The following is a 27,859-nucleotide window of genomic DNA, read 5'->3' as shown; positions in this document are numbered from 1 at the left end:
CTTCAAACACCCTGTACCAGGTCACCAGGTACTACCTCTGATCTTCATGTCACTCAGTTAGAGCAGGCACATAGTATGGAACAGAGATTAAGGCTGGGAGTCTGTCTGGATACTACCACCAGAGATAAGGGTAAGCAGTCCATCTGGATAATACCTCCAGCGTTCAGGGTTAGGGGTCTGTGTATGCTCTGGATACTGTTGTTGGGGCTCACAATCCACTGAACAACCAACCAAATGTACTGTTTACTTGGTTATTGATGCATAAAAACCACCTTGTTTTTTTGCTCTGAAATTTCGGGAATATCCTTGTCTTACACAACATCTTGTGGTCTTCTGGTATCAGAGGCCAGCTGAGTTTAGTAGCAGCTATCCAATTTCCCTGCCCACAGAAAGCACTTACTGAGCAATAAAGTAACAACTAGTCAGGAAAGTGAAAGAAAGTACAGAGTCTGTAAACCCCCAAAAAAGACTGGAATTTGGGGGTGGAGAAAGTGAGTGGCCTCTTGTCTTGCACAACCACGGAATGTTTTTCCTTCCAAACCTATAAAGCTGTCTTCATCTCCCGCTCCCCAGACCCAGACATGGAGGCCAGAAGGATGGTGCTGCTAGCTGCTGCTCTGCTCGCCCTCGTAACACACAGTGAGTTCCTGCTGTGCTCCCTGCATCTCTGGCACTCCAACAAATATGTTTACGTGTTGAACTGACATGTTCGTGAGTTTGCATTGACATGTTTGTGTGTTTATATTGACGTTTGTGTGTTTGTATTGACATCTTTGTGGATTTATATTTGGGATATGTTGTGTCTAGCGTGTTTTCCCTGTGTGCTCCTCTTCCCAGGTGAGGGCATCGTCAATGGGGGGGAGGCGACCCCACACTCCCGCCCCTACATGGCGTCTATTCAGGAGCCAAAGGACGGTGGATTTGTTCATTTGTGTGGAGGGTTTTTGGTAGCGGACCAATGGGTGATGACTGCAGCTCACTGCTTCACATCTGGGTCAGTTCACACCAGCTCCTCTAGTCTCTATAGGGCTGCTGGTCTCTAAACAGCGCTGCTGGTCTCTATAGAGCTGCTAGTTTCTATACAGCTTAACCCTGTAAGACCCGGTTCTAAAATTACAAGGTCACTTTTGGCTCTCCAAAAAACAAATGTGCAAATTATTTTTTGTTTGTTGAAAGAACACATTTACATAGCCAATGGGTCCTATTGTCTTGCCTTGCAATGCCATTGGATAAATTGGTCTTTTTTTTTTTTTAAAGGCAAAAGTGCTAAAAACAAGAAATAAAACTGGCATTGTCATTTTACAACCAGGGGTCTTACAGTTATCTGATTTCTAAACAGCTCTGCTGGTTTCTATACAGCTCTTCTGCTTTCTATACAGCTCTTCTGGTCTCTCTATACAGCTGCTGGTCTCTGTACTGCTGTGCTGGTCTCTAAAACAGCTCTGCTGGTCTCTGTACAGCTACTGTTATCTGTACAGCTCTGCTGGTCTCCATCAGAAACTTCCTGCCAGTTTCTGGGTAAGACAGGACTAAGTGAGGTTGTGGTCTATATGATGGGTCTCATCCACAGAAATGCAGGCATGATCGTCATCCTCGGAGCACATTCCAAGACTGCCGACGAGAGCACCAAGCAACGATTTGAGATTCAGAACCTTTATAGTCATCCAGATTTCAACCCTGTCAACTATGATAATGACATCACTCTGATCAAGGTTGGTTTCTGGGCACTTTCCACCGATCACTTTCCACTGTCTTCACTATATCGCATTTCTTAATCAGGGGTTAAGACAAACCTATTTCTAGTAGGATTTTCAGACTCCGTACTGTATCTAGTGTATGAGAACAGGTTCCTGATCATACGACAGTCTCACTGTTCATGTTACGACTCTGAGTTCTGTGATCTTTGTGGTCTGGTTTCCAGTTGGACCGCGCTGTCCAGCAAACAGAAGCGGTGAAGATGGTGAAGTACCTTCGTGCGGGCGGGTCCAACCCCGGCACCAACGACGCCGTCAGCACGGCCGGCTGGGGGGCGCTCGGCAACTTAGGAGAGTACCCTGACAAGCTCATGGAGGTGGACATCAAGATCATCGCACGGTCCACCTGTTTCAAAAACGATCGCTATGGAGATGATTTCACTGAAAACATGATGTGTGCTGCCGGGTCCAGTAAGGACTCCTGTAAAGTAAGACTCACTCAAGACTCACTCAAGACTCACTCAAGACTCACTCAAGACTCACTCAAATGTAGAATTCCTACATCTATTATGTCACAAACTTAATGACTGATTAAAGGTACTGAGAGACGATGGTTGTATGTTTCCTTGTTGTATTCAGCAGGAGCCTGCATCATAAGTTACTCTCCACTCATATACTGGTTGTGACACAAGCTGTGAGACAGAGACCTGATCTTGAACTGATCTGTGTGTGTGTTTTGCAGGGGGACTCAGGAGGTCCTCTGCTGTTCCAGGGCGTGGTGGTGGGCATCACCTCGAACGGAGGGAGAAAGTGTGGAGGCCTTAAGAAGCCAGGCCTCTACACCATCATCTCCCGCTACACAGGCTGGATCGACTCTAGTATGGCCCAGTGAGCCCAGGGGATCGCCCTCACGACCATGTCTGGGGAACACTAACACAACAATAAACTACTATTTTGCATTCAAATAAGTCTGATAAGTCTGGTTTGTGTTCTGTGCATGGTTTCATTTTACTGCCAAACCTTTAGATTTATTGGTTGCTATCAGGACGTGAAATGTATTTCAGCAAATATGACAAAAAGTGATTCTCAACAACATGACCTACCTGCCTTTAAACAAGCGATCAATCATCTTGTGATGCAACGCAGTTAGTCCGTTGTTTCTGGCAGGGGCATCGTGGGAGAGGTGAGTGTAAGATAAGGGAGTTGCATAAACACTCTTAATAAACATGTCATTTAAAACCATACTCTTGGAGGGAGAAAGACAAATGGAACGCCTTTTTCCCCTTCCACCTCTGTTAGAATAGGCCTAGTGTATAAACACAAAGGGCGCTAAACATGTCTAGTTTTCCCCCACTAGTTTTCTCTCCTTCAGCTCCTCTATTTTAGATATTTTGCTGGTGCATCACAGTGCTCTAAATGGAAAAAGACAAACGTTGCGTAACGGCCGAGTTGGTTCACGGATGCAGTTGGGCTGATGATCCTTAAAAACATGACTTCTTAACAGATCTGATAGACAGAATTTACAGAAATATTAGTTGTAAAATCTCAGCAAAAAAAAAACATCTGCAACGCATGCAAGCACACCTTACAAATTCTTCAGAAATTGGACCCTCTATTACTTTCTCTAAAATGTAAGAGTTTCAGTGTGTTGCACTATTACTAACAGACAGTAGGCGTTAATGCACGCTCAACACTGTAAAGAGAATCAGTAACTCCCTCTAGTGGTGGATGGGAGTTGAGGGATCGTTTGTGTTAACAGTTCACATAATTCATTTGAATATGCAACATTGCTTTGAGGCTTGTCATAGCCTCGTCACAACTTTCTGTGCCGACTTCAGTCTCTCTTCAGCTGTTTCCCTCCTGTATTTCACTCCTCCATTACCATGAACAACGTCATTTGAAGTTGTTTGTTGACTCCACATGGGGGAAGGCAACACAAGATTACTTGAAAGACCAACTCAATAACTGTGAAATAGATAACAGATTGCCTGACCATATAAAACCACTGTAATATATGCATAAGTGTAATATACGGCGTACATACATACGTGTTAAAACAGTTCATATGAAGAGAGAGAAATTGAGAGAAAGATGGAGAGATGTACAGAGAAAATAAAAGATCTGGAGAGAGAGAAAGATGAAGAGAGAAATGGAGTCATGAAGAGAGATGGAGAGAAAGAGATGGAGAGATAGATGGAGAGAGAAATTATGGAGGGATAGAGATGGACTGAGAGAGAGATGGAGAGAGAAAGAGATTGAGAGAAAGACACATTTCCTGCTCCCTGCTGCTTGTAGCGAGCAAGAATGTTGACATTAACTCCACACAGGGTTTGACTCTGGCTTGTAAATCAGGCCTATGAAAGGCCAGGAGGAGTTACTACACATTGCTTTTAAAGCCTTTTGTGCACTCGTAGCGTGGTATATACACTAACCCGCTTATTGTCAAGGAAGTGCATTCCAAACGTATGGAATACATCTTTGACCTATTCCTAGCAGAGGTTTAGCAGGGCATGGTTTATAATCATTCTCTCTGTACTTCTCCTCCCCAAAGACTGGCCATTTAGTTAATCAATACGTGCTGAAAGTGCTCCACACGAAGAAACAATTACAAAGCAGACTCCGGTGGGTTCTTAATGTGTGTGTACGCGCACGCGCAGGGGCTCCTGTGATAACCCTGAACCCATAACAACTCTCAATATCCTAATAAACATGCAGCAGTAATAGATTCCAGTAGTCACTCTACATTAAAGGGTCAATTTGACATCCTGTTTTACATAGGCTACTGTTGTTGGTCAATGTTGCATATCGTGGTGTGCAGTAGCTAACTGTAAACATTATTGACTGACTTCATCAATGAATAGTGCGCACATTTCTCTATTACAGACGATGATACAATGGTTATAATTAATCTAAATCAGGTGGCTGAGCGGTTAGGGAATTGGGCTAATAATCCGAAGGTTGCTGGTTCGATTCCCGGCTGTGCAAAATTACGTTGTGCCCTTGGGCAAGGCACTTCACCCTACTTGCCTCGGGGAGAATGTCCCTGTATTTACTGTAAGTCGCTCTGGCTGAGCGTCTGCTAAATGACTAAATGTAAATCTAAATAATATCGTACATTATTTTTCAACATGTTTGTTTACGTTTTTGAACCTGATTTGCATATTAGTATTCGAATACGTCAATAAAACAACAGAACCAGTGCGACGCATTCAACCAAGCAGTGCTGGCCGATGAATTGCTTGGGATTGCACCATCTACCGCTGCTTTACAGCTGTCAAGAGAGCCAAACATTAGACTGTGCTACTATTAGAAAGAAAGGAGGTTCCTGTATTGTAATGGATGTTGTATTTTCTTGATTCAAAAAATGAGTCTTCCCATTAAACTTTTATATACACAGAACTTAATATATATTTTAATAATTTGAATTACTGCTAATGTATATCAGATTCTTCTTAACATGTAACTATGGCAATATTTAAACCACCTAAATATGGAATGGGACGGTCGGTTGCTATGCTGTGTTACTAAATTCCCAGGCTGACCGTGCTGCTGAAGAATGATGGGGAAAATGTTAACGGCCTGAAAAATACAAATAGATTATAAAAAGCCGTTTCCTGACCTCCCGACGACAATTAAAATGTCTGGTATACGAAGGATAAACGGAAAATATCCATCCATGAGCCCTGCTGTTAGGTAACATCGATGTATTGTATTGTAAAAAATGCGATGCAGTATTAACCTTAGCTAGCTACAGTAGCTAACGTGCTAGCAGACTAGTAGAGCTAAGCTAGTGCAATTGTTCAGTTTGTTGATGCGGTCTGTGTTGATGGTTGTTAGCCTAGCTACTGGCTAGCAATGAGCTTGTACGATCTACACAGAAAGAGCTGGACCACTTTATGTTTAATATTAGCTAGCTTCAATGCAGATATTTTTTGTATTAATATCTGGTTAAAACGACCGATTAAAAAACGGTTGGGAATTATTCAAATTCGTTCTCCAAGAATCATTTCAATGCGGATTGTACATTAAGCAAATCACCGAGTGTTGGTGTAATCAGGAGGTAGCGACAGCTAACTCGGCACAGCTGGATACAGTGTAATGTGTTTTCCCTGTCCCCAGCTGTTCTCGTCTTCGGCAAGTGCAGGCTCTGCTCAGTGATGGAAGTAATGTCACGCCAGACGGCATCCTGTGCTCTCTGGGTAAGACAGCCAACTAAGCAACGTTAACTAACTTGACATACTCCTGACCAGCAGTATGAGAAGTAGTAGGGTCTCACATGTAAATGACCCCGTGATTATCCTATATCAATGACAATGTTCTTCGTCTTGCAGGTATTGATAGCAGGTATAATGGAGGTTGTAGTGAACTGGCCAACTATCTATTCTACGGACTATATAAAAAGAACCACCTGAATATGGAAAATATTCTGGAAGAGTTTCCAGAAGAAGTTCTCGATGGTGCGTTGCTAAGCTTTTGACATTTTTGTATACATTGAAATCAGTTAACTTGTACACAAGGTAATTGGATCTGTGCTTGGTTCCCAGACGTGATAGTACTGATCAAGGCTGACAGTGTTCACCTGTACTGCAACCCTGTGAACTACAGCTACCTGCTGGCCTACATCTCCCACTGGAGGAACCTCCATCTCTACTGCATGACGGAGGCAGAGGTCACTAACCCTCTCACTTCCTGGCAATCTTTCACGCCAATACACAAGTGTATATTGTGTTAATAGTTAGCAGTGCCTTGGGTGTCGTGCAGTGTGGAGTCTGACCTCCCCCCCACCCCTCCTCCTCCTGTGCAGTATGAGGATGAGGAGGCCGCAGAGGAGTTCAAGATCTCCAGCTTTGTGAGCATGGTGCAGGACTGCAGCCGGATCGGAGTGCCGTACAGTTCCCGGGGTAGGCTGGAGTACCGGAGTTACTGGTGTTATTACTGGTGTTATTACTGGTGTTATTACTGGTGTTATTACTGGTGTTATTACTGGTGTTATTACTGGTGTTATTACTGCTCATACTTGTTTGATAACTTCCTGGTGTTATTGCTATCACTGGTGTTATTACTATAACTGGTGTTATAATTATTAATGGTGTTGTTACTGGTGTTTTTGCTTATGTTAATGGTCTGATTGACCCCTGAACTGTATTTACAGTGTAATTACCGTGACAACTGCCTGGTAACTGAATTGGCCCTGGTTTTGTTGCAGGACACATCCAGAAGTTTGACATGTTCATGATGGAGAAGTGGCCCATCATACAGGCATTTGCTCTGGATGGGATTGGAGGCGGAAGCTTTTTCACCATGAAATATAAGGTACAGGGTGTACACAGAGACAGGGGTAGCAGTGGTCAGGATTGTGGACCAATCATGTTCATTTCTCCATCTTCCAGCCATGTTTACTGTAGTTCAGTGGTAGAGCATGGGGATGGGTAGCTCTAGTAGAGTGGTACATTATCTCCTGACTCGTACCTACGAGAGCCCCCCCCCCTGTAGACAGGTAGAGGTAGTGCATGGTCCTGGAGGTTTCTGTGCTTGCAGTTTCAGCTGACTGTGTCTGTGGATTCTCCTGTCACCCAGCTCATGGACATGAGTGAGAAGTTGTGGCAGATCTACACCAGACTGGATGCCGTCTCCCTGGAGACCCTCCTGACAGAGGTGACACGACACAAAGTTCTCTCGTGTCTCGAGCGAGCGAACAGTTCAAACAACACTGTAGTTAATATTTAGCGCATTTGAAACATTTCAGTTCTGTTACTGTGATGTTGTAAAAAAAATAAAAAAAAACATCACCTTTCTGAGTCCTAGTGCGATTTGAAGATTGCCGATATGCAACTTTTTTTTACCAGCACGTGTCATATATAGGATGTGGAGATAGGATGTGGTCAGAAATAAGATAGCGTGTGCTCTGTGTTTTTGCAGGACCTGGTCAACTTTGAGAAACAGTGGAGCAGCTTCTTCTCCAGCTTGGATGTGGAGAGCCACCTGTCCATCCTGGAGCTGTCTGAGTCCCAGGCCGGGGAGGTAACACATCTCCACACACCCACACCAGGTCCACCCTGAGGATGACATGTGACACCAGAGTACCTGTGGGAGAGGAGGGGTCATGTGACCACTCTACAGTGTACCTGTGGACAAGAGGGGTCATGTGACGACTCTACAGTGTACCTGTGGACAAGAGGGGTCATGTGACGACTCTACAGTGTACCTGTGGACAAGAGGGGTCATGTGACGACTCTACAGTGTACCTGTGGACGAGAGGGATCATGTGACCACTCTACAGAGTACCTGTGGGGGAGGGGAGTTTTTTGGGGGCGGGGGAGTGTTAATGTGCAGGGTTTGCTGCAGAAAATGTGTTAGTTAAGGTGGTAGGGTGGGGTTTGCCGGCGGAGTGGGGGGGGGTGGTGCGCAAACGTTTTTTCCTCCAATGCGTTCTGCAGAGAAGGGAGACTGGCGTTAGTCGAGGTTTGGAATGGAAGGGAGAAAACAGGACAATGGCGGATATCGCTATTAAAAAAAACAAGGTAGTTAAGGCGGCAGGCCTGTGTTGCTTAGGTGGCCGCCTTAACTGAAAAGTGCTGCGGGAAACCCTGACGTGACAGACGCACAACTTACAGAACACTCACAATGTCTCCTCTCTGATCCCCAGGCGTTCCGCAGCTACTTCTCCCATGGCCTGATCTCCAGCAACATAGCAGACACCAGGTAGGGCTGTGTGTGTGTATTTTGGTGTTATACCTGTGTGTGTGTGTGTGTGTGTGTGTGTGTGTGTGTGTGTGTGTGTGTGTGTGTGTGTGTGTGTATATCATGGTGTTATACCTGTGTGTGTGTCTGTGTGTGTGTGTGTGTGTATCATGGTGTTATACCTATGTGTGTGTGTGTGTGTGTGTGTGTGTGTGTGTATCATGGTGTTATACCTATGTGTGTGTGTGTGCGTATCATGGTGTTATACATGTGTGTGTGTGTATCATGGTGTCATACCTGTGTGTGTGTGTGTGCGTATCATGGTGTTATACATGTGTGTGTGTGTATCATGGTGTCATACCTGTGTGTGTGTGCATCATGATGTTATACCTGTGTGCGTTCCAGCCACAGCCGGCAGCCCCTGGTGTTGTTCGGAGGCCACTCCTCCAGGGAGAGTCTGGAGAGCTACTGCTTCAGCTTCCCGTCAGACGGCCACCAGGTCCGCAACACGGGCCCCGCGGGCTCCACGGCGCGCCACATGGTGAGCAGCATGCCCCGGCGGCCTGGCCCACACACGCTCACCCTGAGGCTGTCTGGTTTACCCCTCTCTGTCCCCGGCCCCCCAGGTCCTGCAGTGCGTGGCTCCCAGGGCCCCCCTCGCCTGCTCCCGGACCTACTTCTTTGGCTCCACACACACACCGTACCTAGGTAACCCCCCCCCCCCTTGCTTTTGGCAATTGCCGATTTTTTCTGCAATTGCGTTCATGCGTGACAGTGCGCGTCCGGGCCTCCCAGTGTTAACGTGCTGTCTCCTGCAGGGAAGGACAGCGCGCAGCAGCCCAAGGCAGAGCTGCTGTAAGTACTGCGTCTGTGGGGGGCCCCCTGCTCGGGGGCCGTGGCGGCTCGGGAGAGCCGCCTAGGATCCGGTCTGCCACGGCAGAGCCAGGTGTATTTGAAAGGCATTGTTCGGTTCTGCGAATGCAGCAGATGTGATGTGTTTGTTTGCTCCAGGCTTCTGTCCCAGATCTACTGTGCCGCGGTCCGCGCCGTCCTGGCCGCCATCAGGACGTACTGCTGCTCCTCCAGCACTGACAAGGTGGCCACACACACTCACACTGGAATTCAATTAGCACACGCGTCTATCCAGAGCAACACACGCATAGAGCATGTCAAAAAAAAACTGCAGACAATCAAGGACCAGAAGTGCATAGCTCTAACAGGATTTCGGTGGTCTAAGTCAAGAAACTGGATATTTCCCAGACACAGTACAAAGTAACCATACATACATCACACGTCAGCTACCAGGTACACTGAAACAGTAATGATATTTCATCCACAGTGCAACAATAACATGTCTTCATTTACGGCAATAAAAACTTCAGATCTAAAGTGCAACAAACACATATTGTGGGTAGTCTCTAATGAGACAGTGGCACAACGGGATCTTAAATACAATACACGTTTGCTGGTGCAGTCACTGTTGCCATTAGGGTGCTAACCGAGTCAGACGTGTTGTTTCCAGGCGCAGGTTGTGGCAGAGCAAGTCTTCCTCCAGGCCCTGGACTCTCTGAACATACCCCAGTACCGAAGCTCTCTCAGGTCTTCCCCCTCGCTCTCGCTCTCTCAGACAACACAGCCTCATCACCTCACTGTCTCTCAGACAACACAGCCTCATCACCTCACTGTCTCTCAGACAACACAGCCTCATCACCTCACTGTCTCTCAGACAACACAGCCTCATCACCTCGCTGTCTCTCAGACAACACAGCCTCATCACCTCGCTGTCTCTCAGACAACACAGCCTCATCACCTCGCTGTCTCTCAGACAACACAGCCTCATCACCTCACTGTCTCTCAGACAACACAGCCTCATCACCTCACTGTTTCTCAGACAACACAGCCTCATCACCTCACTGTCTCTCAGACAACACAGCCTCATCACCTCGCTGTCTCTCAGACAACACAGCCTCATCACCTCACTGTCTCTCAGACAACACAGCCTCATCACCTCACTGTTTCTCAGACAACACAGCCTCATCACCTCGCTGTCTCTCAGACAACACAGCCTCATCACCTCACTGTCTCTCAGACAACACAGCCTCATCACCTCGCTGTCTCTCAGACAACACAGCCTCATCACCTCGCTGTCTCTCAGACAACACAGCCTCATCACCTGAAAACCTCTACTCTGATCCTCTTTGTGTTGACGCTGTGGAAGAAAGTTCAGTCTGTTTCCACTAGAACAGTGTGACTTGTCAGTTTAGGTTCTGGGTTTTTAAGTATTAGACAGTGGACAGACAACTCTAAAGAGAGTTTAACAAACTTCTTGATATGAAAATTACCAGTTCAGACACAGAGGTACTAGCAAAGTATCTCTGAGGAAGGTCAGAGGACTGCGTTTACAGTGAATAGCCAAAAACAAAGATAGCAATTAGCTAACAGATGTTCGTTACTGTATTATAGGCAAGTGCAGATGGAGACAATCACAGTAAGAATACAATATGTGAATGATTAATTGCATACAAAGACGTATTAGATAATACCCAATTGATCGGAAAGTACCGATTCACTAAAGGGAATAGTTAAGGAATAGTTACAGGACAAAATCAACGTATTTATTACATATGTAAGGTGTAGGTGTCTGATATACTCAAGTTGAGTATCACAGAAGACTGGACAATGAATACAGGAAATCAAGGGAGTTAAATAGTATCACAATACGGGAGGATACAAGATGATTAGCATAGCCTTTGCAGGCACAGAAAAGAACAATGTGTGCTAGATAGCTTTTGTTTAGGTCTTTAGATAGGGCTCCTAGAAACTGCCTTGAAGTTTCTTCTATTTTCCTCAGTCAAAGTTGCATGACATTATACACTTGGGAAATATTGTGACCTCTGACTTACATTAGTGACACAGGCCTTTCCTAGTCGCACCTTACAAATAACTAACTTATGGCTATGCAGGCATAAGAAAACAGCATAAGGACAGTTTATCAATAATACAAGAAACATAATTAATAGATCGGCATATTTCTCTCCTGGACATAACCAAGGGTTATGTGCTCATGAGCTTAATATTGCAAGGTATAGCTCAAACATTGTTTATTATATTCAGAACATCACAAACAGTATAAAAGTAATAAAGTAATCATTATCTTTAATTGTTAACTGATCAGTGGTTTAAGGACCGACCTCTTCACATACAACACATAAGCAGGTGTTAATACAATAGCAGATCTACTGATTGTGATGAACATAAGCTCATCACAAAATAAGAAATCCCTGATTTCCTAAGAGCATAACTGAATGTCTTGTTTGGCTTCCTCTAGATCTAGAAGGGTGTTTAGCATCCAGGCTGTGAACAACGAAGGAAGGTGAGTCCTGGCCCGTGCCTGAGCCCAGCCGTCTGGACTGCATGGAAGTGTTGTGGTGTGTTTAGACTGACCACAGATACTGCATGTCCAGCCACGAGTACTGAAGGTGGTCACGTCTTCTCCTTTCAGACCTGTCCCTCTAAGTGACGGAGAGAGCCGGTTCCTGATCAAAACGGTAAGTTCTTTAGATCGGACTGCATCCGTACTGTCTGAGCGTGGAGCAGTGTGTTGAGCAGTGTGTTGAACGTGACAAAAGGGGGTTGGTATTTAGCTAACTTTGGGTATGGGTCACTTTTTTGAAACGAGTGAGAGTTATGAGAGATCCCTGTGACCCCATGCTGTCCCCTGCCAGGCGTCCATGACTGTGTACGACATCCCAGACCTGCAATGCTGCGGAGGAAACCTGGGATCTGTAGTCTTCTCTGAGTCCTTCCTGGACTCTCGCATCAATATCCAGGAGAAAGGCAATACATCCCTCTTTCCCTGTAACCCTGGTCATAGCTCCAGTGTCCTGTTACTCCAGTGTCCTGTTACTCCAGTGTCCTGGAACTCTAATGTCCTGGAACTCTAGTGTAGATAATGCTTGTGTTCTCCTGTAAATGGCAGTAATGCTTGTGTTCTCCTGTAGATGGCAGTAATGCTTGTGTTCTCCTGTAGATGGCAGTGTGTGCTCAGACAGCTGCTACAGCATCCTGACGACCACGGTGCCTCGCTACAACTGCTGGCTGGTAAGAGGCTTAATGGGTTGCAAATATAAAACAACTAAGCTGACTGTAAACCAGTTTGCGCTAGTCTAATATGGCGTGATAGCAACATTAGTATTGAATTATATCCAAGACCATTTCAGCCCTGTGCTTTGGTGTACGTGCTACCAATGTGATTGTACACATGTCTAATACATTTTGTCAAATAGAAATGCAGAAATAAAATCAGAACATTTCTGTGGGTCATATTGCTAGCAATACACCACGTCATGTATAATGGTGTGTGCACACCCCGTGTTTGACAGTGTTGCTGTGGTCCTCAGGTGGAGTCGGATGTGAAGCACTCTGAACAAGCCCAGCTCCTGCTGCAGGTCTGCTCTGCTCTGACACCGCGCATGTCTTATGGCCACCCAGCATGGGGGGGTCTGGCTGTGTGTGGGTGTTATTCCGGAATGTTGTGTCTCTTTAATATTTGTGTGTGTGCGTGTTTGTGACCCAGGGAGATGAGAGCACCTGTCTGGGCAGCCGTCTGACCGGAGCAGATCCAGCATATGTGTTCTCCTGCAGCCAGCTGTCCAGCCCTGAGGAAGGTACCAGTCATGTTATACTACTGTTATACATGTTATACTACTTTAATATCAGCCAGCTGTCCAGCCCTGAGGAAGTCACCAGTCATGTTATACTACTGTTATACATGTTATACTACTTTAATATCAGCCAGCTGTCCAGCCCTGAGAAAGGCACCAGTTCTGTTATATACATGTTATTCAGCTGTGTGTGGACAATGTTCTGCTTGTAGGAAAGATCAGCTTCTTCTCTGAGGGCCTTCTCTTCGTCCATCCTCAGTACGGCAGCATCACCCTGGCCAAGACCTTCATCAGCACCATCAAGTTCTACCATGTGGTACGCTTTGCTTTCCCTCTGTGATGCTGGAACGTGACATTTTCTACTTCGATAAGTGTTACATGTGTCTTGAATGTTTGTGATGTGTGTGTGTGTGTAATTGTGGTGTGTGTGTAATGATGCTGTGTGTGTGTGTTGCAGGACTCGAGCACGGTGGCCTCTCTGTTTGTGGAGTACGAGAGCGCTCTGCTGCCTCACCTTCCCTTCCCTCTGCACAGTGACGACTGCTGTCTGGTCTTCTCCCTGGAGCCCAGGACCAGGGGCTACAAGGACTTCTACTCCAAGGTGAGGGCCGCTGTCAGACCTCCTGTCTGGGTCCCCTACATGTATGGACTGGAGTAGGGCCTTCCTCAAGGATATGCAGCCAAGGGGGAACTAGCCAGCCAGGGGGATGCAGGGGGATGCCACCCTGGAGAAACAAAGTTTGTCCGTACAAGCCGAAATTTGGTAGCCTGGTCCTAACCAGACTCTCGTACATTTCATTTGTACAGAGAGTCTGGCCTCGCTCCATTGACAAGCGTTGACTTCCTTGTAGGCGGGTACTCTGTTGAAGTTTAAAACTATTGGATCTGCCCAGAGCCACTCTGATCTGCCATAACCAATCGCTAGCGTTCGCCTTAGCCAATTCCTTCACCACTACTGTAACAGAGCTAGCTGCCGTAGCTGGAAAATCAAACTGTTCCCGACCCCCGTGGGGAGGAGGGCCACAACATCATGGCCACCAACAAAACTCAGCAAAACTTGTTCTTGCTCTGGCTTTAGCTTATGGATATTCGGCAGCGTTGCCAAAACGGACCGAATGGCTTCGCTCGCATCTTTCTCCGCCGCCATTACGGAACTACAACACAAACTAGTGCACGACAGACACTCCCTCTGTTCGCTGATTGGCGGGTAGAAAATTAACCGGAGACATCTGACTTACTTACCTCATGGCCAGACCTAGTACAGAAGCAAAATCCAAATTGAGCGGAAGTACGAAGGAGGGCAGAGCCAGGCTAGAAATTTGGCGGCTTCTGGCACATTCTAAAGCCAGTATTTGGCATTTTCCATGCCCAGCTCAAAGTGCCCTGCTGGGCTGCTTCTCAGTGCATCACCTACTCCTTCAACCTGGACCCTGTTGTACATTAAGGTGCTGAATTCACATGCCTTGTTGACCTTGGGTTTTAACTTACTATAAATATTAGAAACGACAACCCGTTAAACCCTAGCCTAAACGTTGGTTCGTCCATTCTCGTGTTTTGGAACATTTCAGGTCTGGCAGTTTCATGCTACACCACTAGCTAGCTAACTAGCTTAGCACATAAGTGAATTGGCAGCAGAAATAGCTGAATATTGGTCTCAAAAAAGTAAATCCATCATACCTATGAACACAAATTTAAGGATAGTGTTTCTCTAACATCTTGCTCGCCTCGTTTTGAAGCGGAGGCTAGTGGTCATAAAATGTACACAGATAACAAATCGGAACTTCGTTAGCAAGCCCAGGTGTGGAGAAAATGAGTAGTTGCTATGGAAGCGCAGGTGTGGAGGTGAGCCGGTCATTGGAAACATGTTGTGGTGTCTGAGCGGATGTGTTGTGCTGCAGGTGCTGTCGGTGTGGCAGGGCTGCGACTCTGCTCTGAAGCTGCTGCAGGTGGAGAGGGATCAGCTCACCTGTGAGGAGAGGAACATGTGAGAGGACCGGCCCACACACACACACACTGTCTGACACACACACACTGTCTGACACACACACACTGTCTGACACACACACACTGTCTGACACACACACACACACTGTCTGACACACACACACTGTCTGACACACACACACACACACACTGTCTGACACACACACTCTGTCAGTGTGATACACACACACAAACACACACATTCTGTGCCAGTAGAGTTCCATTATGCTATGTGTAATTATGGTCACACATGTTGCAGGCACTCCAGACTGCAGAGGCTCCATGACAGTCACGCCCCCCCGGTAGCCAAGCGCAGAGGAAGCCTCAAGACCTCGCACTCTGAAGCCCCAGAGCAGGACATGTGAGGACCCATTCATACCTGGTTGTTTTCACAGGATATCAGTGGTGATTCCATAATAAACTACAGATCCTAGCTGGTTGTGGGAAATGTAGACTGACCTGTGTTGCCCTCCAGGTTCCTTCAGCACTTTGCCCTGAGCAGTGTCGGTCAGGAGCCCATACAGAACGACCACCTGGGGGCGCTGTTCCCCACAGCTGAGCCCCGGAACTCACTCACTGGCCAGGGGGACAAGGTGAGCTCATACCAGCCTCCTTCTAGAAACAACCATGTAAGACTAACTGAACTGGAGTCTGACCAGTCTAAACATGACTGGAGTCTGACCAGTTTAAACTAGGGCTGGGAAAGTTAACGCGTTAATCTTAGCAATGAATTTGAAATGTTTCACGCATAAAAAATTATTTAGCGCTATTAATGCAAGACCTTTTTTGCATCTATTACAAACACTATGCACCTCAGTTTTAACCACTTCCAGTTATGGTGGCTGTTGTGAGTGCCGGAGCCAAGTCACCCTGCATGATGGAGAAACACAACGGTGGAGTTTTAGGAGGAAAGTTTACATTTAAAAAGTATCCGGATGGCAATTTGGACAAAACTAAAGTGGTGTGTACAATTTGCAAAGCCAAATTCAAATACCATCGAAGCAATATGTCTTCAGTTTATCATATCAAAGCAAAACACCCGAGAATTATTGACGTTACTAGCGAGGCTACAGGACAGCCTTGCCAATCTACGTTACTTCTTTTGGACTATTGCCTGAAGTTCTAAGCTGATCCAGTATTTTTGATAACCTTCAGGGTTTAAACTTTAAATATTCAACGTGTACTTAAACACTTTGTTGTTTATAAACTTGCTGCATATATTTGATGTGAATGACTATTCTGTAGTTCCCAGGAGAGACTGTTTACAGTTCACGAGATTTCATAAAATGTTCTATTTAAAGTATACTTAATTGTGTTCATTTAATTTAGTGTTTTACATGATGATAACATTTTAATCGATTCCCAGCCCTAGTTTAAACATGACTGGAGTCTGACCAGTTTAAACATGACTGGAGTCTGACTAGTTTAAACATGAATGGAGTCTGCCCAGTCTAAACATGAATGGAGTCTGACCACTTTAAACATGACTGGAGTCTGACCACTTTAAACTAGGGCTGGGAAAGGAGTCCATGTCTGACCAGTGGGGGTCTCTGTCCCTAGGTGGTCATAACCATTCTAACTGGACTCCCAGGCAGCCACAAGAACCGTCTGAGCAACTACCTGGTCCACCTGAGCCAGGAGTGTGGGAGGTAGGAGGCCACCCTGCCTGTTCCACAGGTCCTGCAGGGAACACTACAGTACACTAACACTTTATTCATGGAGCACACACTTTTATTGTAACATAGAAATAGTTTTCAAAAATACAGAAGAAAAGTGCATAGTTCTAATATTATAATACACAATGAATTTTTCAATCATAATTTTGGTGGTTTCAGTCAAGGAATGATCTATATTTGTGATGCAGTTCAAAATAATCCCATCTCAGCTACCTGGCACAGTGCAGCAGCAGTAACAGGTTGTGACGGATGGTGTGTTGTGTCACCAGGTGGGTGGTGTACCAACCAGGCCCAGACAGCAGTGAGTCCTTCTCCGCTCTGCACCTCCACAGCTTCCTGTCCAACCTCCTGCAGAGCCAGAGAGGGTCTGGGGGCAAGCCCCGCCTACTGCTGCTCACCCCAGGGTAAGACTGCCACCTTATCATACAAACCAGCAGCTCTGTCTCTAGCAGGCAGTTGGATGCTCTGTCTAACTAGCAGTGTTAGCCTGTTGGATGCTCTATCTAACCAGCAGTGTTAGCCTGTTGTATGCTCTGTCTCTAGCAGGCAGTGTTAGCCTGTTGGATGCTCTGTCTAACTAGCAGTGTTAGCCTGTTGGATGCTCTGTCTAACCAGCAGTGTTAGCCTGTTGGATGCTCTGTCTAAACAGCAGTGTTAGCCTGTTGGATGCTCTGTCTAACCAGCAGTGTTAGCCTGTTGGATGCTCTGTCTCTAGCAGGCAGTGTTAGCCTGTTGGATGCTCTGTCTAACCAGCAGTGTTAGCCTGTTGGATGCTCTGTCTAACCAGCAGTGTTAGCCTGTTGGATGCTCTGTCTAACCAGCAGTGTTAGCCTGTTGGATGCTCTGTCTAACCAGCAGTGTTAGCCTGTTGGATGCTCTGTCTAACCAGCAGTGTTAGCCTGTTGGATGCTCTGTCTAACCAGCAGTGTTAGCCTGTTGGATGCTCTGTCTCTAGCACGCAGTGTTAGTCAGGGGGATGCTCTGTCTCTAGCTAACATGGTGCCATGGAGATGATGGTGTGATGTCCCTGTTCTTCTGTTTCTCCAGATACACAGATGTTTTGGAGGTGGTCCAGGCTGTTCTTTCTCATCCTGACCCCGTGGTCCGGGCATGCTTCTCCATCGGGGCGGTTACAGCCTGCGTTGACCCCCTCAGTTCCTTCATGGAGCACAGGTGAGCCTCCTTTCTCTCCTTGTACTGTCCTCCACCTGCCTCCTCTGTCCTCTTCTCTCTCTCTCTCCTCCACCTGCCTCCTCTGTCCTCTTCTCTCTCTCTCTCCTCCACCTGCCTCCTCTGTCCTCTTCTCTCTCTCTCTCCTGCACCTGCCTCCTCTGTCCTCTTCTCTCTCTCTCTCTCTCTCTCTCTCTCTCTCTCTCTCTCTCTCTCTCTCTCTCTCTCCTCCACCTGCCTCCTCTGTCCTCTTCTCTCTCTCTATCCTCCACCTGCCTCCTCACCTAAGATGAGTCAGGGTTCCCTGGTGCTAGAAAACAGCCACATCATCAGCAATGATCAAATGATCAGGTGACCCTGGGTGGCTTGGAGGAAGTCCCAGAGAAGAATGAGATGGATGGTGGTCTGGTGCTGGCCCATCATTAAAGCACGGAGGTGTGTGCCCCCAGTCTGGCCTCTGTACGGGCGTCTGCTGTGGAGACAGATCCTCTCCTCTCCAGTCTTTCCCTGTTGTCAGGGTTTAAGATGTTCGGCTCCCTGTAGTCTGAGCCCAGCCAGATCAGCCCTGCCTTTCTGTTTATGTGTTGTGATAGAGTGCACATGGTGTTACTGGGTGTGGGCCACTTACCTCATCCAAACACTCTAAATATTAACGTCAAATGTTTATGAAATATCCTAACGGATGAAAATTTGAAGTGACAGCTCTTTCAATTGCAAGTCATGAGGTTTTCCCATAAATGGTGTGGAACAGTGAGGTTGTATAGTTAGGATTGAGACAGTAGTACACACAAGTAACCTGAATATGATTCCACACAAAGTTGTTTTTACTGCCAATAAACTTAAGGGCTATTGATGATGATGATGTGGCTCCTCTATGGCTAAACTGTAAAACAGTAAAGAACAGCATGACTACATAACCAGGGTTGTTGTCTGTGTCTGCTGAATGATGCTGGTGTTCACAATGCTTCTATTAAGTGGCAAGGAAGTGAAATTATGTAGCTCAAATAAATATGCACTCACTTGTACAGCTCGTCACACTCCTCAACAACACAAGCCCAGTTCTGTGTGGGCAGAACTGTGTGCTCTCTCACTGGGAGACGTGTCCTGTGCAGGAGGGGAAACTAAACAAATACAAATACAGAATATCAAAATGTAAAACAGAATAACCTGTGATGATGGCATAAACCGCCTCCTAAAACACCTCTGCCAGGGTAAAGGACTGGCTTATCATAGTACCTCTACCAGGGTAAAGGACTGGCTTATCATAGTACCTCTACCAGGGTAAAGGACTGGCTTATCATAGTACCTCTACCAGGGTAAAGGACTGGCTTATCATAGTACCTCTACCAGGGTAAAGGACTGGCTTATCATAGTACCTCTACCAGGGTAAAGGACTGGCTTATCATAGTACCTCTACCAGGGTAAAGGACTGGCTTATCATAGTACCTCTACCAGGGTAAAGGACTGGCTTATCATAGTACCTCTGCCAGGGTAAGGGACTGGCTTATCATAGTACCTCTACCAGGGTAAAGGACTGGCTTATCATAGTACCTCTACCAGGGTAAAGGACTGGCTTATCATAGTACCTCTACCAGGGTAAGGGACTGGCTTATCATAGTACCTCTACCAGGGTAAAGGACTGGTTTATCATAGTCCCTCTACAAGGGTAAAGGCTCAAGGCTTGGTGTAGTAATCTGACTGGCTTGTGGCGGCCAAGCGTTGAAAGTAGGATCTCTTTTTGATCCTTCGATGTCGGCCCTTCCTATCATTGTGAAACAGAACTCACCAAGCGTGAATGTTCACCCACTAATAGGGAACGCGAGCTGGGTTTAGACCGTCGTGAGGCAGGTTCGTTTTACCCTACTGACGATGTGTTGTTGCAGTAGAAATCCTGCTGTTGTGACTGACTGTGTCTCCCCTCCCTGTAGGTATGCGTTCCCCAAACTGCTGGAGCAATGCAGCCAAGGTGAGTCTCCTCTGCCATCCTCCCCCCCTCCGACCTGCCGCTGATCTGGATCGGATCTGAGAGCAGTCATGCTTAACCCCCCTGCTGTTCCCATGTGTCTCAGGCGTAGTGAGTACTGTTGTGTTCACGGGCCTGACGTCAGAACAGAAACACCCTCTCCTGCTGTACGTCCAGCAGCTCGTGCGCTCGGCTAATCCCAGCGCTGCCTTCATCCTCGCCCAAGGAGGTGCCGTCACCCGGTACGTTCACAGAGAATACACCTGGAATATACAGTGGACACCTTGATTGTAGGTGTGCAAGCCTTGAATATGGGTTTATGCACCTGGATTATTGGTGTGTACATCTGGATCATAGGTGTGTACATCTGGATTATAAGTGTGTACATCTGGACTATAGTTGTGTACATCTGGATTATAGGTGTGTATATCTGGATTATAGGTCTGTAAACCTGGAATATACTGTAGGTGTATGCACCTGGAATATAGGTGTATGCATCTGGATTATACCTGGCTCTCCTCTGTATACTGCTCCTGATTTCTGCCCTGAGGAGCTGTTCCAATGTGCGTTTGTCTCGTTTCCAGGAACGAGGACGTGAAGCTGATCCTGTCTGAAAGCAGCTTCTCTGAGGCTCAGATGCTGAGAGCTCGATACCTGCTCTTCCCTGGCTGGTGAGGTCCTCCATCGCCTCTGCTCATCCAACCTCTCCTCTGTCCATCCAACCTCTCCTCTGTCCATCCAAACTCCTCTGTCCATCCAACCTCTCCTCTGTCCATCCAACCTCTCCTCTGTCCATCCAAACTCTCCTCTGTCCATCCAACCTCTCCTCTGTCCATCCAAACTCTCCTCTGTCCATCCAACCTCTCCTCTGTCCATCCAAACTCTCCTCTGTCCATCCAACCTCTCCTCTGTCCATCCAAACTCTCCTCTGTCCATCCAAACTCTCCTCTGTCCATCCAAACTCTCCTCTGTCCATCCAACCTCTCCTCTGTCCATCCAAACTCTCCTCTGTCCATCCAACCTCTCCTCTGTCCATCCAAACTCTCCTCTGTCCATCCAACCTCTCCCCTGTCCATTGAATGACAGCTCAGCCCAGCTCAGTGTAGAGGAGTGCATGTGTCCAGAGTCCGAGAGAGCGTCTCCTGTTGCAGCAGCAGCTGCCTCCAGGCAGCCCGGTAACAAGCTGTTGCCATGTGCACAGCCTCTCCCTGGAGGCTGTCTCACAGCAGGCCTCAGGGCTCAGCCTAGCTTGAACTGCTGCTAAGCCTGCATACACGGCGAGGGCTGCCCTTGGATTTCAACATGTTTTCACTGCTAATTTTAAACTACCGTTGTATCAAAGTGGTAGGGGTGGTGTGTATTTACACTCAGAGTGTGTGTGTGTGTGTGTGTTCCAGGTGTAAGGGGAGGTTCAGTTCAGGCTCTGGCTCCATGTCTATGACCCAGCAGTGTGTGGTGTTCGTGCGTCCCCTGGAGAGGACTGTGTTCTTGGCCCGCTGCAGAGGTACACCCCCCCCCCCCCCCACACACACACACACACACACACACACTTCCTCTCCTCCAGCCTGGCTGTTCTCACGAGCACAGGACACCACTACAGCTGTCATGTTCCAGGCCCCTCAGGCATCTAGCAAACTACAGTATCAAAAACATAACACATGCACACGGTTAAATCACAGACTCCTTTCTTTGTTTTATGTTTTGTTTTTCACCTCAGAGTTAAAGTCTTCCCTGAGACCCAACCCCTTCAGAGGAAACATCTACAACATCCTGGGGAAAGTCCGATTCTCTGGTAGGAACATCCATGCAGCAACAAAAACATGTTTGTCTGAATAATTATCTCATTATGATGAGGCAAATGGCATCTGATAGTAGGATTTTAAATATGTGTGTGGTCTGCCTCTAGTTTATGTAGCATTGTTAAATGTACTGTACTATGTTTGACCTGTTCTTGCGTTTCCCAGTTTTGGGAATTATTAGAGCAAAGTTTGCCTCCAAGGCAAGCAACAATGACTGACGGTAGGAGATTTACCACAGTGTCTGTAAGTGTTGTTTCTTTAGAGTTCAGCCCACAGTGGCTTGTTAGTTCACCTAGTTTGCACTCCTTCATTTGAGACTTCCTGTCTTGTTGCATGAGGACTGACTAGACTGGCTGTTTCTGGATGGCTGGTTCTAGATGACTGGTCGTGAATGTGGCATGAGTGGATGGCTGGTTCTGGATGACCGATCCTGGATGGCTGGTCCTGTGTGAATGGTCCTGGATGGTTGGTTATAGGTGGCTGGTTCTTAGTGACTGGTCCTGGATGGCTGGTTCTTGGTGACTGGTCCTGGATGGCTGGTTCTTGGTGACTGGTCCTGGATGGCTGGTCCTGGATGGCTGGTTCTTGGTGGCTGGTCCTGGATGGCTGGTTCTTGGTGACTGGTCCTGGATGGCTGGTCCTGGATGGCTGGTTCTTGGTGACTGGTCCTGGATGGCTGGTTCTTGGTGACTGGTCCTGGATGGCTGGTCCTGGATGGCTGGTTCTTGGTGACTGGTCCTGGATGGCTGGTTCTTGGTGACTGGTCCTGGATGGCTGGTCCTGGATGGCTGGTTCTTGGTGGCTGGTCCTGGATGGCTGGTTCTTGGTGACTGGTCCTGGATGGCTGGTCCTGGATGGCTGGTTCTTGGTGGCTGGTCCTGGATGGCTGGTTCTTAATGACTGGTCCTGAATGTGTTATGAGTGGGTGGCTGGTCCTGGATGACTGGTTCTGGGTGGCTGGTCCTGGGTGGCTGGTCCTGGATGACTGGGCCTGGATGACTGGTCTGGTCTGGTCTGGTGTGTGATTCTAACCATCGCATTCCCTTAGTGTTTGGTGGATTTCAGTTCTCTGGCATCACATTGTTAAGTCTAGTCTGTCTGGTTCTTATTGATTTCTCCAGTTCAGTCAGGGTACATGATACATCCAGTTGTGTTGCATCTCTTCCGTTGACCTGTTTTCAGTTTTCAAACACTTCTTCTGTGGTGGTGCACCTGAGCTGTGGGAGTGAGCAGGGTTGTGTGTGAGCCCTGGACGCCTGACCAGCATGCAGTGGTGTGAGGAGCTGCTGGCTCTCTGCTGAGCAGGCAGTAACCTGCCCCCCCCCCCCCCCCACGTGCCCCTCCTGCAGACTCCGAGAAGGTGATGGAGGTGAGCTACAGCGCTGTGACCGGGATGCTGAGCATCATCCCCCAGCAGAGCGCCAGCCACAGCGACCTGCCGCCACAGCACCAGGAGCCAACCGGCTGCCTCCTGCTCTTCTCAGGGGTGGGGCTTTCTCAGGAGGGCCTGAAGGATTGGCTGCGTCTGTGTGTCAAGCAGGTACAGTTAAATGACTTTCGAACAAGTCTTCATTAAACAAACACAACTATGACACACAAACATAAAACAATACACAGGGCCATCTGGCCGAGGAATCCGATGGTGATTCGAAACGTAGTCGCCCAAACAGCGTCTCCCAGCTTCTGATACAGTCTGTCCTCAACATGCTTCTTAAATACCCCCAAACAGCTCTCAGTCATTATCTATCTGTTCAACCATTGAGCACCCGCCCTGAACATTTATTGATGACTTGGACAGCTATAATGAAGCAACGTCTTCCTTCGTATAGCCTTTCATAAAGTAATAAACCCCCTGTTTTGTTTACTGCTAGTGGTGAGCGTTTCCAGTCTTTCCCACAGACCCCCTGTTAGGCTAATATAACACAGGCCCTCCGGTATATGACATGAGACAGAGACTAACAGAACAGGACATTCTATATAAACGGATAATCAAACAAAGAATTTGACAAACAAAATAATACACTACATGGCCCTTCCTGGAAAACACAGCACAGGGCAGGGTCACATGACCTTGTTCTACATGTTTTTCATTTAGCAGACTGGCAGCTTTTAGCCAAAGAGACATGTATGCGTTTCTAGAAAGTACATCAGAAAATCCAGGATCTGAAATGCATAGTTGGTAACAGCATTTCAGTGGTCAGAGTCATGGGTGCCCTGGGATTGTAATCTCCTACTATACACAGTCTCATCTGGATTTGTAATCTCCTACTATACACAGTCTCATCTGGATTTGTAATCTCCTACTATACACAGTCTCATCTGGATTTGTAATCTCCTACTATACACAGTCTTATCTGGATTTGTAATCTCCTACTATACACAGTCTCATCTGGATTTGTAATTCCTACTATACACAGTCTCTTCTGGATTTGTAATCTCCTACTATACACAGACTCATCTGGATTTGTAATCTCCTACTATACACAGTCTCATCTGGATTTGTAATTCCTACTATACACAGTCTTATCTGGATTTGTAAACTCCTACTATACACAGTCTCATCTGGATTTGTAATTCCTACTATACACAGTCTCATCTGGATTTGTAATCTCCTACTATACCCAGTCTTATCTGGATTTGTAATCTCCTACTATACACAGTCTTATCTGGATTTGTAATCTCCTACCATACAGTCTTATCTGGATTTGTAATCTCCTACCATACACAGTCTCAGCTTGGTTTGTAATCTCCTACCATACACAGTCTCAGCTTGGTTTGTAATCTCCTACCATACACAGTCTCAGCTTGGTTTGTAATCTCCTACCATACACAGTCTCAGTTTGGTTTGTAATCTCCTACCATACACAGTCTCAGCTTGGTTTGTAATCTCCTACCATACACAGTCTCAGTTTGGTTTGTAATCTCCTACCATACACAGTCTCAGTTTGGTTTGTAATCTCCTACCATACACAGTCTCAGCTTGGTTTGTAATCTCCTACCATACACAGTCTCAGCTTGGTTTGTAATCTCCTACCATACACAGTCTCAGCTTGGTTTGTAATCTCCTACCATACACAGTCTCATCTTGGTTTGTAATCTCCTACCATACACAGTCTCAGCTTGGTTTGTAATCTCCTACCATACACAGTCTCAGCTTGGTTTGTGTTTCAGAAGGAGGTGAGGAAGATGAAGAAGACTTACAGCAGCCTGACTCCCCAGGAGATCAACGCCATCCATGTGAGTCTCTCCTAAACCCAACCCTACCCCTAACCCCAACACTAACCCCAACCATAAGTCTATTACTGTAGGTGTTTACAGCAGGTCTATATTTACATTTATTGCCAATGCTTTTATGTAAGGTGTAGTGCAAAAAAAAAAGAAAGTTCAGCAGAAGAGCCAAGGATCAGCGGTGCGTAGTGGTAACAGTATTCAGATGCTAGCAGGCCCATGTTATCTCCTGTGTGTGTGTGTGTGTGCTCAGGTGAGAAGACACCTGGAGCCTCTGCCTCCGGGATACTTCTACAACGGGCACCAGTACGTCGACATCTTTGGAGAGAAAATGAACTGCCATCCTCGTATCCTTGCAGCGTTTTATCATCTTTAAACTTCTGTTCATGACTATTTACTATCCCTGAACTGGTCTGGTCAGCATGCTGTCTCTGTCTGTAGTCACTCTGTCTGTAGTCACTCTGTCTCTGTGGTCACTCTGTCTCTGTGGTCACTCTGTCTCTGTGGTCACTCTGTCTCTGTGGTCACTGTCTGTAGTCACTCTGTCTCTGTGGTCACTCTGTCTGTAGTCACTCTGTCACTGTGGTCACTCTGTCTCTGTGGTCACTCTGTCTGTAGTCACTCTGTCTCTGTGGTCACTCTGTCACTGTGGTCACTGTCTCTGTGGTCACTCTGTCTCTGTGGTCACTCTGTCTCTGTGGTCACTCTGTCTGTAGTCACTCTGTCTGTAGTCATTCTGTCTCTGTGGTCACTCTGTCTGTAGTCACTCTGTCTCTGTGGTCACTCTGTCTGTAGTCACTCTGTCACGGTGGTCACTCTGTCTGTAGTCACTCTGTCTCTGTGGTCACTCTGTCTGTAGTCACTCTGTCTCTGTGGTCACTCTGTCTGTAGTCACTCTGTCACTGTGGTCACTCTGTCTGTAGTCACTCTGTCACTGTGGTCACTCTGTCTTTGGGTCTGTGGTGTGTCGTCACTCTGCAGGTTGTGTACCTTACATGGATCCGTGTTCAGGTATGGAGGAGTTCATCAATGACTACATCACAGAGGCCAACCAGGCGATCGAGATGTTCAACCAGCAGCTGGAGCAGCAGAGGCTGGGGGACCTGTTCGACCCCTAGACGCCCCCCGCCGCCCTCCTGCCCCCAGCCTGCATGTCCATCCATAGGCTGGTCCAGGGAGGGGGTGGGGGGAGGAGGGGGTGGGGGGAGGAGGGAGGGGGTGGGGGGTTGGGTTGGCCACCATACACTCTCCGCTAAGATGGTGGTTGTTGTGGGTGTGAGGATACGGGTCCAAATGAACCTGTCCCCCTGCCTGCCCTTCTCAGCCTGAGCCGCCCCAGGCACCCAGCCAGCCAGGCACCCAGCCAGCCAAGCAGAGCCCCATCCAGGCAGAGCCCCATCCAGGCAGAGCCCCAGCCACACCATCTGATGGGGCTCTGTTTACTGTAATTGGACAATTAAAGGCTCTATTCCTGGAGAGGCATGTGGGCCATGTGATCCTGGAGGGCCCAGGGGAGGGGTCCGGTGACACCCTCGCCCCAGCCCACCTGTCTGCTGCTCTGAGAGGTGGGGGGGGGGGGGCAGCCCAGCCTGATGGGAGGGTGTGGGGGGCAGCCTGATGGGAGGGTGTGGGGGGCAGCCTGATGGGAGGGTGTGGGGGGCAGCCTGATGGGAGGGTGTGGGGGGCAGCCTGATGGGAGGGTGTGGGGGGCAGCCTGATGGGAGGGTGTGGGGGGCAGCCTGATGGGAGGGTGTGGGGGGCAGCCTGATGGGAGGGTGTCGGGGGCAGCCTGATGGGAGGGTGTCGGGGGCAGCCTGATGGGAGGGTGTGGGGTTCAGTCGTAGATGTTTCTGGGGCTTGTCTTCTCTAGGTGTCCTCTGTGAAACTGTGCTACGGTAGAAGCAGTCACATGACTGGCATCTCTCTGCATGTCTTAATGAATCCTAACAGCCTTCTCTCAGAATGGGGGCAGCAGTGTTATCCAGCGTCAAATGAGCATCTCTCCTTTGACCAGAGGGGCCACCGGGCTGGCCACCTGTAATTTGCTGCTACGATGTTGGGAGTGTGTGTCGGATCGGCCTTCTGCTCCCGGAGCTGGTGAGGGTCTATGTGAACACCACCACATCCCAAATTCAAGGTTCCTGAATGGGTTTGGGATCTGAGGAGTAGAACACTGCTGGTCCCGTCTGTCCGTCCAGGCAGTAGAGCCTGCTGTGTGTGACGAGCCACACAGTCCTGCGCTAGATGTGTTCATGTTAGTGTGACCCAGCAGTGTGACCCAGGTCACTCATGCCGGCGCAAGGAGGGGGAGGGGGGGGGGGGCTTCCTGGAGAAACGCACATTCCCCTCTTCCCGAACTCACCGACCTGTCACCTAATCAAACGAGCGCGTTTGTACTCTCTGCGTTTCCATTGTACTCCTCCTACCTTCAGAGTACTCATTAAGGACTAGCTCACACAGCGATTATGCGACTAAAATCCCAGTGTGGGTGTTCCGGCTAGTTTGGAGGGTCGTGTTTCCAGCGTGGGCCGGCAGGCTGGTGTAATCCCCAGCTCTGCTGACCTCATCACAAGAGGGAGCGCGTTTCTGTGGACCTGCCTCCTGTTCTGAGCAACAGTTGCTTCCAGCCCCCGCTTACGTAATACCACAGAGACTGGTCGAAACTGCCTGGCAGCTCCCCGCTACGATTTCTACTGGGCGGGGGGGTGCCATAGCTGGGGGCCTTAATTAGCCATGTCCTGCAGTATCGAAGCAGACACACTGTGTTTCTGCCGTGTACGCGGCTGTCCTTATAGGGTCAGAGGGTTATGTAAGATGTTTGTGATATTCAGCTCAAATTAGCACTAACTGTACGGAGTTCCGCACACTGACACCCTGTTTGCATGTGTTTGGATGTCACTAAGATGTATATCTATTCTGAGAAAGTTGCCTTTCACCAAACTGGTACAACGAAAAAGAAAACGACCACATTTATTTTCAATATCGGGCGCGAATTTGAAAT

At 47.7% G+C, this 27,859-nt stretch overlaps 2 protein-coding genes across 2 annotated transcripts; both read left to right on the top strand.

The window, feature by feature from the left end:
• Nucleotides 1–495: 495 nt before the first annotated feature.
• cfd (complement factor D (adipsin)) lies at nt 496–2,662 on the top strand. Its single transcript, XM_062470260.1, has 5 exons — nt 496–639; nt 838–994; nt 1,571–1,712; nt 1,922–2,182; nt 2,437–2,662. Exons 1-5 carry the CDS (start codon nt 582–584, stop codon nt 2,584–2,586), a joined length of 768 nt encoding a protein of 255 aa, XP_062326244.1. The 5' UTR covers nt 496–581; the 3' UTR covers nt 2,587–2,662.
• Nucleotides 2,663–5,224: 2,562 nt separating this feature from the next.
• Nucleotides 5,225–26,042, top strand: dnaaf9 (dynein axonemal assembly factor 9). Its single transcript, XM_062469523.1, has 37 exons — nt 5,225–5,387; nt 5,814–5,893; nt 6,026–6,151; nt 6,239–6,363; nt 6,499–6,595; nt 6,901–7,007; nt 7,272–7,349; nt 7,614–7,715; nt 8,341–8,396; nt 8,781–8,916; nt 9,002–9,083; nt 9,194–9,230; nt 9,387–9,471; nt 9,898–9,974; nt 11,704–11,748; nt 11,878–11,923; nt 12,101–12,212; nt 12,406–12,476; nt 12,776–12,823; nt 12,952–13,042; nt 13,252–13,355; nt 13,497–13,640; nt 14,938–15,023; nt 15,282–15,383; nt 15,498–15,615; nt 16,583–16,671; nt 16,968–17,102; nt 17,746–17,871; nt 19,797–19,834; nt 19,938–20,073; nt 20,416–20,502; nt 21,229–21,335; nt 21,549–21,623; nt 22,980–23,170; nt 24,802–24,867; nt 25,112–25,205; nt 25,870–26,042. The coding sequence occupies exons 1-37, from the start codon at nt 5,332–5,334 to the stop codon at nt 25,974–25,976; spliced, it is 3,462 nt and encodes a 1,153-aa protein (XP_062325507.1). The 5' UTR covers nt 5,225–5,331; the 3' UTR covers nt 25,977–26,042.
• The last annotated feature ends 1,817 nt before the right edge of the window (nt 26,043–27,859 follow it).

This window comes from Osmerus eperlanus, chromosome 9, assembly GCF_963692335.1.
Source record: "Osmerus eperlanus chromosome 9, fOsmEpe2.1, whole genome shotgun sequence".
NCBI classification, from domain to species: domain Eukaryota; kingdom Metazoa; phylum Chordata; class Actinopteri; order Osmeriformes; family Osmeridae; genus Osmerus; species Osmerus eperlanus.
Note: the sequence above shows the minus strand (reverse complement) of the source record. Positions and strands in the feature narration are given on the sequence as shown.